We start from the raw sequence: 16,361 nt of genomic DNA, 5'->3' as shown, positions 1-16,361 counted from the left end.
CCTTTGGGCTAACCAGTATGGTGGTTTCACCCCCTCCCATGGGGGCTGCCTCGGGTGCCTAGAGGGGCCTCTTTGCCTGGTTTGTCCCGGCTGGCAGGCCGGGAGTAGGATGCAGAGGCCTAGGCCTGCCCTACCCTGCCCTACCCTCATCTTTTTTTTTTTTTGGTTTCTCTCAGGCCCTGCCCTTCTCTCATCTTATCCTGGCCACGGGCAGCACTGGGCCCTTCCCAGGCAAGTTTAATGAGGTTTCCAGCCAGCAGGCTGCTATCCAGGCCTATGAGGACATGGTGAGGCAGGTGAGCTGTGCACTGAAGGCATGGGGCAGTGTGGGCAGATGGAGGGACAGCCTTGGGGATGCCTAGGCCTGCAGCTGGGAGGCCACGGGGGTACTCAGAGCTGCTGGCTGTAGCCATAGAGTTGGAGAGTCACTAGGAAGAGACTTTCCTGGGAAGAGACCTTGAACTTGCTGCTGGAGCCAGGATGTGAGCACCCTAGACCTGCTCATGTTGCCCTTGGTATGTCTCTGACTTTCCTCTCCTGGGGCTTTTCACGGGTCCCTTCCACTCCTGTTTTCATAAGGCTCTGTTTTGTAGAGCAGGCTTAGATCCACGATCTTCCACAGCGATTCTGCGAGGTGGGTGGGAGGAAGCACATTTGGACTCAAAATGTGGAAAGGGTTCTCTGCCCTCCTTTGGCCCAGGGAGCCACACCACAGGCTGAACCAGCAGACAGAGGTGGATGTGTAGGTGTGTTTCATATGTCCCTGTTTCACATGTCCTCTTCTCCAGGTCCAGCGCTCACGGTTCATCGTGGTGGTGGGAGGAGGCTCGGCTGGAGTGGAGATGGCAGCAGAGATTAAAACAGAATATCCTGAGAAAGAGGTGAGCCAGGCTGCCTTGCCTTGGAGCTCTAAGTGGTTGGCTTTTTTCTGCATTATCTTAGGAACATCAGGAATTTGCTCAGGGCAGAGAAGTCTGGAGCTCTATTCACATAAACTGGGAGTGTGTATTTCTGTTTTGTGCCAAGGTGCGATTCTATAGGGGATTTTTCCTGCAGAGCTGGGATCCTGCTGCACCTGACCTTACGGAGCTGCTCAGGGTGTGTCCTTTCTCAAGGAAAGGTCCTGCCCTCTGCTCCAACTTGGAGGATCAAGCCCAGGGGCAATACCTTGCAAAAGCGGAACTTCTGTGTCACCTTCAGAATTCAGGCCTTTGTGATACAAATGTATATTTGATTACCTCTTGCTGGCAACCAGCTTGGACAAAGACACCTTCAGTTGTTGCTTTGGTCTCTGCCTGATATGGTAGCCCCTGCTCTGAGCAGCCCCATGGTGGTGGGGAGCCTGCAGCACAGCCCTTTCTGCCCACGCTGGGCAATGACTGAACAGCACTGCCTTCGGCCCATGGGTGGGAACGGGGAGGGGACATCAGCCTGCCCTGTTGCTTTCTCATGCTCAAAAGACAGAGATCCTACCGGGCAACCTAGCGAGAAAGAGGAAATCCTGGCACCCTGTCCAGGCTTGGCAAGGGCTGAGTGATAAACGTCATTACAGGTCCTCTAGGCGAGAGCTTGCTTGCGGTTGAAGCCAGATCGGCTTCTGAGAGCCATGTGGGGCCTCTGAATGGATCTTTTTTCCTCAGGGAAAGGCAGGTTGGTTTTGAAAAGAAAAATCAATAGAGGATAACTTAATTATATGGCTGTTCTCTGACAAATTGTTGGAAATTATGATGAGTGATTGATCTAGTTACATTCATTCATTTTGATTTATGAAGGTTCTATAGGGAAAAACCAAACTGTTTTTCTCTCTACTCACTCCACACTTCTGGGATAAGATGTGTGGGTTTTTCCCCCAGTGACCAATTCTCTGACACCAGCTGGGTGTCCTACAGTTCAATTCAATTCTGACACTACCTGGCGTTAGTGCAGACCCCACAGGTCAAGGGCTCAGTCCCACGATCCTGCCCCGACTTCAAACACCAGTTGCAAGTCCATAGGTCCCCAGCTTACCCACGCTTCTGTCCCACTTGGCTGCAAGATAGAGATTCTCATGACTCTCTCCTTGGGTTAAATAATTTGCTAGAGCAGCTGATGGAAGCCAGGGAGACAGTTTACTTGCTGTTGCTGATTTATGACGAAGGATGTTTTAAAGGATAAAAATGAACATTCAGATGAAGGGGCACATAGGGCGTGGTCTAGAAGGATCCTGAGCACAGGGGCTTCTGTCCCCATGGAGTTGGGGTGCACCACTGTCCTGGCATGTGGACATGTTCACCAACCTGGAAGCTCTCTGAACCCTGTACTTTAGGGATTTTTATGGAGGCTTCATCAGGTAGGCAAGGTTGATTATGACCTCAATCTCCAGCCCCCTCTCGTCCCTGGAGCTGAAAGTTCCAGACTTCTAAGCTGGCTTGGTCTCTCTGGTGACCAGCGATCATCCAGGAGCCCATCAGGAGTAGCTTCATTAGAACAAAAGATGCTCCCATCACCCAGGAACATCCAAGGAGTTAGGAGCTCTACGTCAGACCCTCCCATCACTCAGGACATTACAAAGATCTCAGGAGCTCTGTATCAAGAACTGGCAATGAGGACCAAATATTAGAACAAATGATTCTTAGTACCCCAATTTACAAGGGTTTTAAGAGCTCTGCATCAGGAACTGGGGGCAGAGACCAATATATACTTTTCTTCTTATTTCACAGGGGTCAGACCAGTCTGAAGTAGTAAAAAAGTTCAAGTAACTCAGTAAAATATCCACATGTTTAGGATTTGTAGACAGTAAGGGTAGTAGCAGCCACCCTTTATTAAGGACTTAATATGTGCTGAGTTACGTGCTTTGTATGTATTTTTTTGCTCATCATTACAAAATTCCTATGAGTGGGGCTATTGTGCCCATGTTAGTGAGCCTTTGGGAGGTGTCCAAGTGAGTATCAGAGATGGGATTTCAACCCAGGCAATTTGATACCAAAGCCCAGGCTTTGAACATGATTGCAACATGAGGTGCCCGGGACGCTTCCCTGTGTTGTCCCAGACAGCAAGTAGACATGCCTGGAAGCACTAATTTTAAACAAGCTTTAATGTTGACATCAGTCTGATTGACTGTTGGAATGCCCATGGCTTATATAATTATAAGTGCCCAAGGATGCTTGAAGATAATTTTCCAGGTGGCCCTAGGTGAGGTGTAGGTTGTGACATGTTGGCATATTGGTAGTCCTCTGGCCTGGGTGTGGCAGGAGGGTACTGAAAGAGTCCTAGTCTAGAACATGTGGGCTTAAGCCCAGCTCACCACTAATTGGTCCTGGCATTGGACAGATTACTTCTCTGGAGCTTCAGTTTCCTCATCTGTAACCTGGAGGTATGAGTGGAGGTGGACGTTCGTGCAATGATTGTGTTTGAAGACTTGGGGGCTCCTTCTCAGGCCCTGTGGTCGTTTTGTCCTCAGGTCACTCTCATTCACTCCCAAGTGGCCCTGGCTGACAAGGAGCTCCTGCCCTCCGTCCGGCAGGAAGTGAAGGAGATCCTCCTCCGGAAGGGCGTGCAGCTGCTGCTGAGTACGTGCACCCTCACCTCCCTCCCTGCCCTGCCCTGGCCTGGTGAGATGTGGCTTGGAGGCTTGGTGACTGCTTCCAGCAGGAGGGTGGCTACGGTCCACCCCAGCCTCTCTCTTTTCCACTGTGTCCTGGGGTGGAGCATGAAGCACTCAGAAGAGGCCATGAACATCAAAGCCCATCTGAGCCTTGTCCAGCTGGAAGTTGTGCCCGTCCCTGGGCAGGGAAGAGGGCCTGGTACTTACGGGATTTCCATGTCCTGGTTATTGCTTTGGATGCAGTGCAGATGGTGGGATGCCTGTCTGCTGAATGATTTTTCTTGAGTGCATCTGAAGGATTTGCCCCAAATAGGATGTCTCTGTGGTCGAGGGAATAGGTTTATTGGTTTATGTTTTGAGAGTGGTGAGGAGTGTGGCCTTCTTGTAGAGCAGGGGACGAGACCCACCCAGCAAATGCTGGAAAGTGAGATTCTCTTCCAGCGCTGTGGCCCCTACACTTCACTGCATGGGGCCCCAGCCCCCTCACTGTTTGCGGGAGGGTGAGGCACCTGTCCTGTGAAGGGCCCGCATGGCTGCCTCAGCCTCCTTTTGGTAACTGGCTGTGGAGTGCTGCCGTCACTGTCACTTTAGGCAGTGAGTGTAGCGAGCTGGCTTCTCTTTCTCTGGCTTTCCCCTTTGTCGTGGTGCACTTGGAGCGCTCGTCCTGCCTAGTTAGGATGGCACGGCTGGCACTCATAAGAGGCGCGTCTGAGGTCTTCCATTAAACAGCTTTTCTGAGAACTTCTTGGGAAACAGCCTCGCTTCCCTCCAGGGGCTTCTTGGAACTTTTCTCCAGAGGGACCCCTCGGGGCCAGATGTCCAGATCAGCTTTGTGGGGCATAGAGTGGACTGAGGGAGGGGCATGGTGGGAAGACAGGGTGCAGCCATTGCCCAGTTGGGCCCCAGAGGTCCAGGCCCTCCCCAGGGTTAGCCTTGGCTTGGGGTCCAGGCTTGATGGGGTCCCTGTCCCCACCAGCCTCCTGGTCATGAACCCCCTTCTAGGTGAGCGGGTGAGCAATCTGGAGGAGCTGCCTCTCAATGAGTATCGAGAGTACATCAAAGTGCAGACGGACAAAGGCACAGAGGTGGCCACCAACCTGGTGATTCTCTGCACCGGCATCAAGATCAACAGCTCCGCCTACCGCAAAGCATTTGGTGAGCAGGTGCCCAGCCGGGCTTCCCCTGTGCCTCCTTGCTCTCCAGTACCCTCTGAATGCCCTGCAGTGCTTGCCCCCAGGAGTCCACACCTTGCTGCCTTCCCCCTTTCTTCCCAACAGCTCAGACTTTAAATTCAGTGAGGGTCCACCCTTGCTGAGCTCTCCTCAGCTGTGACCATGGCTCGGCCCCAGGTGGCCAAGGTGACCAGAATCTTCTGAAATTAGGGCCGCCCCCTAGTGGTAAGAGATGGGAACAGGCATCAGAGAGATGACAAAGGTTGGTGGTGTTTCTTTCCCCCTCACCTGAGGACAGAGGAAATTCAGGGTCAGGCCTTCCTCTCTTGGCAGGCGTGCTGCTGCCCCCAAACCCAGATCAAAACATTTGGTCTCTTGAGCTTGGATTGACCGGGGAGTGGGGTTGGTAACATGGCCTCATTTCTTAAAGCTCAGTATTTGCGTATTTAGCTGGCTGGAGGTGGCAGAGGTGGACTGATGTGTGTTTAAGCCTCCATTTGTGAGCAGGAGACTCAGTGGCCAGGCCTGGTGGTTGCTTTGTGTCCTCAATTCCCTGTCATTTACTCCCAAATGCCCTTCCCTGACAAGGAGTTCCTGCCTTGTGTCCAGCAGGAAGTAATGATCCAATCCCAGGAAAAGGAAGCCAGTCCAGGCTGTGTGTAGCAGTGGGATTGAGGGCTTATAATGGACAGAGATCCCAGAATTTAATACCAAATTGTCCTAATGTTGTATTTTCAAATACAAGTTTTTAAAAGTCCCTTTAAAAAAGCAGTTTGCCATTTATTAAAGCTCTGCATTTATTTTTAATGCTTCAGTTTTGTTTTTTATTTTTATTTTTTGAGACAGAGTCTTGCTCTGTCATCCAGGCTGGAGTGCAGTGGCGTGATCTTGGCTCACTGCAACCTCCACCTCCTGGGTTCAAGCGACTCTTGTGCCTCAGCCTCCCGAATATCTGGGATTACGGCTGTATGCCACTAAGCCCGGCTAATTTTTCTATTTTTAGTAGAGATGGGTTTCACCATATTGGTCAGACTGGTCTTGAGCTCCTGGCCTCAAGTGATCTGGCCGCCTCGGCCTCCCAAAGAGTTGGGATTACAGGCGTGAGCCACCACACCTGGCCTGCATTTATTTTTAAAATCTCACTTACATTCAAAAGTCAATTCAAGACTCAGCTGATCATTGTAACTTGTTGAGAGTTATGTACATTTCTAAAAGGAGGCCTGTTGGTATTTTGACCCATTTCCACTCTGGCATTGGCAACCTTGCCTCTGCAGGAAGAGTTGTGAGGTAGAGACTTCAGGGGGGAATAAATTAGGTGGGAGGGTGGCCTCTAGAGCAGGCACCTCCAGGGGGTGGTCATGCCTCAGGAGGGTGACCTGACCAGCACCTATTGACCAGCGTCTAGAGCTCGCCCTCTCCTCCTCCTGGTGGCCACTTAACACAGCAGCTCAGTGTCTTGGTTTCGGTGTCATTTCTTCTGGCAGAGAGCAGACTGGCCAGCAGTGGTGCTCTGAGAGTGAACGAGCACCTCCAGGTGGAGGGCCACAGCAACATCTACGCCATTGGTGACTGTGCCGACGTGAGGACGCCCAAGATGGCCTATCTTGCCGGCCTCCACGCCAACATCGCCGTGGCCAACATCGTCAACTCTGTGAAGCAGCAGCCTCTCCAGGCCTACAAGCCGGGTAAGAGAGGCCCCATGTGCTTTGCAGTTTTAATAGAGTTTGGGGTTAAACATGGGGAAGCCTTTTTGGGCTATCCCATACCTGGCCACTAGAACAAACTCTCCAAGCTGGTGATGGAAACATCCCCTTAGAGCTCTTTAAAAATAGGCCGGGCGTGGTGGCTCACACCTGTAACCCCAGCACTTTGGGAGGCCGAGGCGGGCAGATCACCTGAGGTCGGGAGTTCGAGACCAGCCTGACCAACATGGAGAAACCCCGTCTCTATTAAAAATACAAAATTAGCCAGGTGTGGTGGTGCATGCCTGTAATCCCAGCTACTCGGGAGGTTGAGGCAGGAGAATGGCTTGAACCCAGGAGGTGGAGGTTGCAGCGAGCCAAGATCACACCATTGCACTCCAGCCTGGGCAACAAGAGCAAAACTCTGTCTCAAAAAAACAAACAAACAAAAAAATCAGGGTCTCACCCACCTTCCTAAAGCAATTTCACATTTCCGGCCCTGAGTCTGAAGGCCTCGGGAAGGATCGGCACTCTGGGAGGTGCAGCCCCAGGAGGTTCAGTGAGGTTCTGGTTGTTTCTGTGTCTCTGCTTGCAGGTGCACTGACGTTCCTCCTGTCCATGGGGAGAAATGACGGCGTGGGCCAAATCAGTGGCTTCTATGTGGGCCGGCTCATGGTTCGGCTGACCAAGAGCCGGGACCTGTTCGTCTCTACGAGCTGGAAAACCATGAGGCAGTCTCCACCTTGATGGAGAGGCCAGGCGGGAGAACTACCGCAGCAGGTGGGCGTACGGACTGCTTGGCGCATGGCACCCGCCTGGCAAGTGCTAGAACTAATGCTATTCTTCTGGAATAAGATGCCAATGATGTGGTGGCTAGAAATGCAACTTGTATAAAACAAAAATGGGAGAGAGAGAGGCATTAAACAAATACCCCCCTTAGAGGATACTTTCTGGGTTTGGAAGGTGTGCTTGCTGTGGTACTGGCTGAGCGGCTCATGTGTGCTGGCTGCATGGTGCTGGGGAGGCCACAGCCAGCCCTTCCTCTGCACCTGCCTCCTCTGGGATGTGCATGTGTGTGTACGTGCTTGTGGTCATGACGTGTGCCATTTAGAGCTCTCAGAGCAGGGCAGATTGCTGGGCTCTGGTGGCCAGTGTCTGTCTGTGAGGGCAGGAAGGAGAGCTGCACATTGAGAACAAAGGAGGGACCTGAGGTGGAGAGAGGCCCAGGACCCCAAATCTCTGCCATCACACGGTCGGGGAGCCCATACATTCTGCAACAACCAGGGACTTCACAGGAGCCTTGTTTTCAATTTGCTAACAGGTGCATAATCCCTGTGCTCCTTAAGCCTCATGGCCTTCCTACATTTCCACTTTATTTGTTTGTTTGTTTATTTATTTTTGAGACAGTCTCGCCCTGTCACCCAGGCTGGAGTGCAGTGGCACGATCTCAGCTCACTGCAACCTATGCCTTCTGGGTTCACGTGATTCTCTTGCCTTAGCCTCCCAAGTAGCTGGGACTACAGGCACGTGCCACCATGCCTGGCTAATTTTTGTATTTTTTAAATAGAGACGGGGTTTCACCGTGTTGGCCAGGCTGGTCTCGAACACCTGACCTCAGGTGATCCATTCGTCTTGGCCTCTCGAAGTGCTGGGATTCCAGGCGTGAGCCACTGTGGCCAGCACATTTCCACTTTTAGATCCTACTCCATACCATAGGTTTCATTTAAGAAGAAAGAGCTAGATGAATGTGCTCTTCTGGTTACCCCACCCTGACAGAGTGCGTTTTTACACGGCTAGCAGGGGTTGAGACTGCAGCCTGGTCTGCCAGCCACTGGAGGTGTTTAAGGAAGGGCAGATAATGTGACTCTTTGCGGGGTGCCGTCTGCTTACCCATTAGCGAGCAGAGGGGGTTTCTGCGGGTGACCCCCAGCATATTTCTAGGTTACTTATGGGCAGATTTGTAAGTGACAAAACTCCAGCTGATGCTGGGAATGGGGAGAGGGCCCTCGAGGGACTTTGTGGTTTTGTGCTTCTGGTTTCCTGGCCAACCCCAGGGTCACTTGTCTGGAGGCCCAGCTGGGCACTAATGTCTGCCACCGACTATGTTACGGTATATAAATGATTCCTCTATTTGGGAGAGATCTTCCAATCCAGAGGAGCCCCTCTTGGACTGCCTGGGTTAAATCTGCATAGCAGAAGTGGTTGATGAGTTCATCTGAAGAAATTCAGGCCCCAACTCCCCACCCTGCCCCTCCCTGCTCCCTTTTGATGGTGGCCTCTGGGTACTCGGGCAGAGTCCTTGGGACACCAGCCTCTCTGGGGTTCTCAGGCCATCCCGTTGGGGCTGTCGCCCAGGCCTAAGTGAGTCGTGTGCCTCTATTGGAAGATGGCTGTTCCCCTGGTGGTTGCATCCAAGTATCTGTCTTTATGGACCACGAAGGGAAGCCCACCTTCCCGGAGGCAGGACCTTCGGCTTAAGAAACACAGGCCCTGGTGCTATCTGACCTGGGGTCCAGCGAGGTGGGAATCCCAGTGTGTGAGTGACAGGCCTTCTTCTATTGACTTACAATATTCTAGAAGGACCTACGTGTGGGGACACAGTTTTCCAAACTGAGGAAAATGTTGCAATAAAAGAATATGTTGTAAGAAAGACACTGGATCTTTTATTTTTTTCCTTTCATTTTCTTTTTCTTAAAAAAACAAAATGAAACCAAAAAAAAAGCCTGAATCAAAACCTTTTTAGGAGTAGTTACAGATATTATAGGGATGGGGGCGGGGGGCACTAAAACAAAAGAGAAAAGCACCAGTGAGATGTCTTTCCCATTTTCTTCTCTCCGCCACGGAACACGCACACCAACAGAGCCCAGGCCACTTTTTGCCCTCTTCCCTTGGAAAAAGGAGGAACAGAAGATTTAAGAATTTTGAAAGGATTTTTTTCTTGTGTGAATGTGTGTAAAAGTCAATGCTATAAATCTAAAACGAGGTCTGTTTTTTTAAAAAAGTTCTAAAACAACAGGAGGAAAACACATGGAAAGAAACCCCTCGCGGAGACCTGCTTCCTTACAGATGGAGGCTCTTTTGGAGGAGAGTGTGAAGGGCAGAGGGCTCCCTGCGCCGGCAGGACCTGCCCGGCCACCCTCCACTCCCCTGCCATCACCCCTCCTCTCTCCTTTTAAAAAGCAAAACCCCACTCTTGGGACTCGGGTCGTCCTCCGATCCCTGCTGGAAAGTGCGGTGGCTACTTGGCGTCGAGCTTGGCCATCTCCTGCACGTAGATGCCGATGCTCTCGCTGTCGAAGAGCAGGAAGTACACGTTCTTCAGCGAGGACGCGCTCGAGTCATCAAAGTGGGCTGAGATGGCTTTGAGGGTCACCTGGGCCGCAGTCTGTTTGGGAAAGCAGTTTCTGTGCCAAAGCAAAAGAAGAGCTGATGTCATTTTGGTCCCTGGGACCCATGGGAGCATGAAGTGCCTTTGTTTTTACTGGGTGGGGCCTTGCTGTGTGCAGGGCTAGTCCATGCATGATCTCCTTTGACCCTAGCCAAAGGGACAGCCTGGGGGTGGCAGGTGGGGCATGTTGCCCCCACTTTATAGGTGTCACACTGACTCGGAGAGGCACAATGATTTAATTTAATTAAATTATTTGTTTTGGGATGGAGTCTCTCTCTGTTGCCCAGGCTGGAGTGCAGTGGCGCGATCTCGGCTCACTGCAACCTCCACCTCCCGGGTTCAAGCGATTCTCCTGCCTCAGCATCCCAAGCAGCTGGGACTACAAGTGCGCACCATCATGCCTGGCTAATTTTTGTATTTTTAGTAGAGACGGGGTTTCACCATGTTGGCTAGGCTGGTCTTGAACTCCTGACCTCAGGTGATCCGCCTGCCTCGGCCTCCCAAAGTGCTGGGATTACAGGTGTGAGCCACCGTGCCCTGCCAAGCACAGTGATTTTAGTCAAGGTCACAGGGCTGGCCAAGTGAAGAGTGCCCTGTATTTTATTTTTTATTATACTTTTTTTAAATTAGTTTTTTTTTCAGAGGCAAAGTCTTGCTCCATCACTCAGGCTAGAGTGCAGTGGTGTGATCATAGCTCACTGCAGCTTCAAACCTCTGGGCTCAAGCTATCTGTCTTCTGCCTCAGCCTCCTAAGTAGCTGGGACTAAAGGCGTGTGCCTATAAAAAAATTTTTTTTTAAAATTTTTTGTAGAGATGGGTCTTGTTATGTTGCCCAGGCTGGTCTCGAACTCCTGGCCTCAAGTGATCCTCCTGCCTCAGCCTCCTAAAGCTTTTGGATTTACAGGCGTGAGCCACCGTGCCAGCTCCCTGTATTTGATTCTATGTCACCTGACCAAGTCAAGCTTGGCTTTAAAAATGCTAGCCATTCAGCAATAAAAATACCTGGTCTTCAAAAAAGCAAACAGAAGTTTTATTGGCTCCCTCCAAACTGGTTTATATACTAACCCAATTGCTTAGTAAAGGGCAAAAATGTATGCTCCAAACCTGTCTTCGTAAGTCCTTTTTTATGCACTTAATATTTCATAGGCACAGGCCCATGTAATTTCAGCGTTGTGACTCCAGGCATGGCGGGGTTAATGAAAGTTTGTTAAAGGCCCCAGGTTCCAGGGAGCTACTGATAGTGCCATCCACCAGGCTGGGCCACAGCACCAGCTTCCAGGGACACAGCCAGAATGGTCGTTAGGGGTCAGCCACAGAGACCCCTGGAGCAGGTCCAGGAGGGGCCTGTTAATAGGAATTCTTCCCCATCGCATGTATTCCAGCACAGAACAGCACTGCCGTGGTTCCACTGATGAAAGAATGCATCTCACAGCATCTCTGGGCCTGGAATGCTGAGACTCAATGCTGCTTGCCTAGGTTGATGTGTGATTATAGCAGGAACCTAGGTCTCATTATTTTCCTCTTGGGCTTCCCAGGACACAGCTATAAACCATAGCTATATTATAAAGGACAGCTCTCAAGGTGAGAAGGTGTTCAAAATTAAAGCAATAGATTGGCTAGGGGCATGAAGGGAAAGGATATGTTTTATGTGACAGCAGATATCCTCATTACGTATCTGAAACAATGCCCAGCTGGGATCTGTGACAATCCAGTCATTGCCCAGTCTCCTTTTCAGCAATCACTCGGGGACAGATTTTCACTTCTCTGGGTGTATTCATCAAAGCCTTGAACTCCTGGCTCTGCAGTCTCCCAGAGCAGCAATGGAATTCTCTGGGGATTCTGGAGCCAGAGGTCGGAGATGGGGGGCCTGAGATTCTGCATTCTGACATCGGTCACTGCTGCCTATGGACCACACTCTGAGTAGCAAGGCCTTCGAGCCTGGCGTTTTCTGATCATGTGTCCTGGACATGGACAGCTGGTGGGAATATGGACTTTGAACCTGGAAAGCTCTCAAAAAATAACACACCAGCTGGCCTCTGCCTCCCGCTCCTCCCCTGGGCTGCCTTCCTCCTGGGGCTTTAACATCAAGGAGGCACTGGGGCTGGCCCCAGCCGGGGAAGACCTGCTGCGTAAGAGCCAGTGGGCTCGCTTCCCCATGGTTTCTGAAGGATGAAAACCGGGTTTCCTGCCCCGTCATCTGGTCAGCATACTTGGCTGTGCTGGCAGCCCTTGGCAACACCCAGATCAGATGTAAGTGGGGGAGCAGCTGATTTCCAGGGAAAAAGCCGGAGGAATCAACTCAGGGGAACTGCATCTTACCTGCCGCTGGGGAAAGGCGGGAACGCGACGGACTTTAGCTTCTTGTCCTCCGCCGCTGACAGGCAGTTTTTGATGGTCTCTTCAAGCTGTTCTTCACATTTGTCGGAGCCCCACTGAGGGATGTGACAGTGGATGACAAATTTGGCTGCGAGTCCACTGGATTGGCTGACGGCGGCTGGGACATAGGAGAGAAAATGCCTCGGGTTATTTCCTAAGGTTTCCTAGGTTATAGCCTAACCTCATCAGGTACCTGTTAGATCTGGAGATAAGGCAGTGATAGAGACGTTGGCTGGGCAGCATCCTGTGCTCCTGATGTGGACTATGTTTAACGAGAGCAAGAGCTGGGCTGGATCACTTTGCACAGTTAGCACAAGCTTTGGGTAGAAGCGTTTAATGCTGCTCTGATGCGCCATTTTCATATGGTCTGCCAAGTAGTCCCTGGGTTGGGCTACCTCCTCACAATGGTTCCTAGCTAAAGGGACACGTCAGATCCTCTCTGGTGGCTGTGGTAGGTAAAGTAATGGCATCCCAAAACATCCATGTCCTCCTCCCTGGAACCTGTGGGTGTTCCCGTACATGGCAAAAAGGACTTTGCAGATGTGATTAAGTGAAGGCTCTTGAGATGGGGAGATGATCCTGGACTGTCTGGGTGAGCCTGGGACCTGATAAGAGGGAGGCAAGGAGGTCAAAGGCAGGAGAAGGCCGTGGGATGAAGGAGACAGAGATTGGAACGATGCAGCCAGGAGCCAAGGAATGTTGCAGCTTAGAAGCTGGAAAAGGCAAGGAAGGGATCCTTCCCTGAGCCTCCAGAAGGAACCAGCCCTGCCAACACCTGGATCTTAGACTCTTAAAACTCATTGTGGACTTCTGGCCTCCAGAACTGTAAGAAGACAAATTTGTGTTGTCTGAAACCACAAACTTTGTGGTAATTTGTTACAGTAGCCACAGGAAATGAATACAGTGGCTTTTATTTTTATTTTTTTATTTTTAGTTTTTTTTTGAGACAGAGTCTTTTTCTGTCGCCCAGGCTGGAGTGCAGTGGTGCGATCTCAGCTCGCTGCAACCTCCACCTCCTGGGTTCAAGTGATTCTAGTGCCTCAGCCTCTCGAGTAGCTGGGATTACAGGCATGTGCTAATTTTTAAAATTTTTTTATAGAGATGAGGTTTTGCTATGTTGCCCAGACTGGTCTTGAACTCCAGGGCTCAAGTGATCCTCTTGCCTCAGGCACCCAAAGTGCTGGGATTACAGGCGTGAGCCATCACACCTGGCCTACTGTGGCTTTTAAAAAATAGCTGTGCCTGGGCCCCACAGAGTCAGGGTACTGACCACCCAGAGGTCCTGACTCAGTAGGCCTGGTGCAGGGGCTTATGCTTATGTGATTTTAGGACCTTCTATGAGTTGAGAACCACTGAACTTGATTGTGTAGTTCCTTGACAGGGACTGCCATTTGATGATCTCCACATGCCCTGCAGAGAGTGGGGTTTCAAAAGCGGGCTGTGAAATTGAATTAGGCCAGCCTTGTCTCACAATTTCTGTCATACTCCTTTGTTTTACTGTTTACTCCCCTAAACGTGGTTCCCATTGGTGACAGAGTTGATAAAGCCCCGTGGCTGCTAAGCTCGAGGGAAGTCCCTGTGGGACTCCCCAGGGGAGCAGTTCCCTCGGATCTGCCTGAGGCAGCTGCAGCTTCAGCCATGAGCCATGCTTGCCCCCACGCTGCCCGTCTGCGCCCTGTGCCCCTCCAGGAACCCAGGAATCGGCGTAGCAAGGGTCCGTGGCCACTAGGGGCAGCACTTGTAACAGAAACGTGTGTCCGCCGTATTCCAGAGCTGTGTGTGGGGTTGAGGTGAAAGACTGACTGGAAATCTATGATGCCCACCTAGTTTATGATAAGCATTTCCTGGCAATGTCCACAGTGTCAGGGAAGTGCTGACTGCACTTCCTCGCATGGGTGGAAGCCAAATCCAAGGGACCCCTTCGTCCATCAGGGAAGGCTGTAGGCTCCCTGCCTTCCAGTGCCTAGACGGGGCTCAGTGTCATCACACGTGAACGCCTGAGTGCAGGACCCAGGCCACACAATACACCGAGGCCCTGGGTAGGGGCCCGCCATGCGTGCTGACTCTACGACCACGTATATTTGTGCACCAGAAGCAGAGTGTCCCTCTTTGGACTGAACAATGATGCCCCTAAAACTGGAGGCTGCTCTGCTGAGAACCAAGGACCCTGGAGATGGGCCTTGCCTGCATGGTGCCATCTTCCCGAGCACCTGGCTGCTATTGTATGCCGGACAGAGTTTGGCTTGTTACAGTCATGGCTGATTTATTTCATATATCTTAAAAGTATAATCATGTTACTAGCAGAATGGTATTCCTCTAATGTAAAGTCTTTTTTTTTTTTTTTTGAGACAGGATGCCCCTCTGTTGCCCAGGCTGGAGTGCAGTGGCTCGATCACAGCTCACTGCAACCTCTGCCTCTCGGGTTCAAGCGATTCAATTCTCCTGCCTCAGCTTCCCAAGTGGCTGGGATTACAGGCACCCGCCACCATGCCCGGCTAATTTTTTGTATTTTTAGTAGAGATGGGGTTTCACCATGTTGGCCAGGTTGGTCTTGAACTCCAGACCTCAAGTGATCCACCCACCTCGGTCTCCCAGAGTGCTAGGATTATACTGCACCCAGCCAAAAGTCATTTTTAAATAAAAGGAATATGTTCCTATTGGCAATGTCAAACATCCAATCAAGTAAAAAATGACTTTCAGGGTAGTGCACGATGACATTTCAGTCCAAAACAAAGTATGTTCATGGCAACTGGAAATGAATAACACAGCTTGTAGCCATAATGCTTTGTAATGTTCTCCAGAGGTGTCAAGGATGAGGGTCAAGTTATTTCAAGGGTTGTGACCCTGGTATTTGGTATAAGCACCTATCCACATAATGACTAGGGGCATTCTCTTACCTAATGTGATGTTGCCTGGTGAAGACCTGCATTCTGAGGGTGGCAGTGCTGCTGCTGGGAGCTTCTAGAACCTTCCCCCAGGTGAGCCATCACAGTTCTTGGGAGTCACCACAGCAAAAGGGGACTCTAGGTTGGCCCCTTGTCCTGCTGAGAGGCTGCTACTGCTGATGCCTGGTTTCCGTGACACTGTGGGTTTTCTTTTAACAGCACCTCAGTTTCCCACAATGGCCTCTCTTCTTCCTGCGTGTCTGGGCCCAGTGCTCTTCTCTCTGCTGCAGCCCCACCTCCTAAGCAGCCATCTGCAAGCCATTTTCCTCCTTAGCTTTCAACAGGGACCTGCACCTCATGACCTTTCTGGGGCCCCAGGGCTAACACGTGCCCAGTAAAATGGCCATTCACTCCTGAAACCCGATTCCCCTTTTTCCCTCTTTGTCACTGCAGACACCATCAGTTTCCTCTGCCTTGTCTCATTTCAGGCCCATGTGCTTCATTTTCACCCCAACTCCACCCCCACCCTCATCCAATACAGCTTTCTTGATGGTCTTCGGGCCCCAGCCCTCTGTCTGCCAAACCATCCTCCACACGGTTGCTGGAGCCAAGGTCCTTAAACTCCACATTTAAACTCAGAATCTGCAACTGCTCCTGATTGCCCCCTGGCCTTACTGCAGTCCTCCCAGGCTCCCTTCATGGTCGGCCCCTCTCCCCTTGGAGTCTATCCATTTCTTGCTCTTTCTGGATGCCCAGTCGTCCTCCAGCCAGTGGGCTCAGTCCACTGCACACATGGGTCTGGCTGCACCTCTGTCTCCACACTTGGCTATCCTCCTTTGTCCCTGACTCCCTCGCCCATTCTCTCCGGGCCTCTGCCATGCAATTCAGCAGCCAGCTGTGCTAAGTGATGTACTGTGTTACCCTGGGGTCCCCGCCTGGTTGTAAAATTCAGGAGTGTTCAGGGCCTACAATCACATCCACATCCCGATGCCTGCGCCCGACAGCACACACCGTAGATGCTTAACGTGAACTGGTTCTGCCCCAGATGACATCTTCACTGAAGCACTTTTGTATTCCTTGCTGCTGCCTGGCTCCTGCCACAGTCACTGGCAGGCAGGTGCTCCAATATTCAACAAATGAATGAAAGTCCTGACTTTTCATCAGTTTGCTCAGCCCTGGAAACCCTGGACTTACCTAGCTCCAGCTTCTGCCTCCCTGAACATGCAGCATCGCTGCCTCTCACTGACTCTGCACCTGAAATATTTTCTTGATCCA

The 16,361-nt window shown here is 51.3% G+C and overlaps 2 protein-coding genes across 9 annotated transcripts in view; one reads left to right on the top strand and one right to left on the bottom strand.

The window, feature by feature from the left end:
* The window catches only part of AIFM2 (apoptosis inducing factor mitochondria associated 2), a 77,171-nt gene that overhangs the window by 11,895 nt on the left and 48,915 nt on the right, over window positions 1-16,361 (top strand). For 6 of the 8 annotated variants that reach the window (XM_003815937.7, XM_008968942.6, XM_055092931.2 and 3 more), the window contains 6 exons: window positions 177-296; window positions 789-881; window positions 3,440-3,548; window positions 4,586-4,738; window positions 6,240-6,440; window positions 7,033-9,087. In XM_003815937.7, the coding sequence (XP_003815985.2) occupies window positions 177-296; window positions 789-881; window positions 3,440-3,548; window positions 4,586-4,738; window positions 6,240-6,440; window positions 7,033-7,184 (828 nt within the window). In that variant the 3' untranslated portion in view covers window positions 7,185-9,087. Of the gene's footprint in view, window positions 1-176; window positions 297-788; window positions 882-3,439; window positions 3,549-4,585; window positions 4,739-6,239; window positions 6,441-7,032; window positions 9,088-16,361 lie in introns of those variants that run through there. The other 2 variants (XM_063607715.1, XM_034930744.3) reach the window with 1 other exon arrangement.
* The window catches only part of LOC100974647 (core histone macro-H2A.2), a 59,599-nt gene continuing 52,311 nt past the window's right edge, over window positions 9,074-16,361 (bottom strand). Inside the window, exons 8-9 of the mRNA XM_034930745.3 lie at window positions 12,145-12,319; window positions 9,074-9,841 (exon numbers count right to left, since the gene is read on the bottom strand). Of these exons, the coding sequence (XP_034786636.1) occupies window positions 9,676-9,841; window positions 12,145-12,319 (341 nt within the window). The 3' untranslated portion in view covers window positions 9,074-9,675. The remainder of the gene's footprint in view (window positions 9,842-12,144; window positions 12,320-16,361) is intronic.

The sequence above is a fragment of the Pan paniscus genome, chromosome 8, assembly GCF_029289425.2.
Source record: "Pan paniscus chromosome 8, NHGRI_mPanPan1-v2.0_pri, whole genome shotgun sequence".
Taxonomy (NCBI): Eukaryota; Metazoa; Chordata; class Mammalia; order Primates; family Hominidae; genus Pan; species Pan paniscus.
This window is presented reverse-complemented; position numbering and strand designations above follow the sequence as displayed.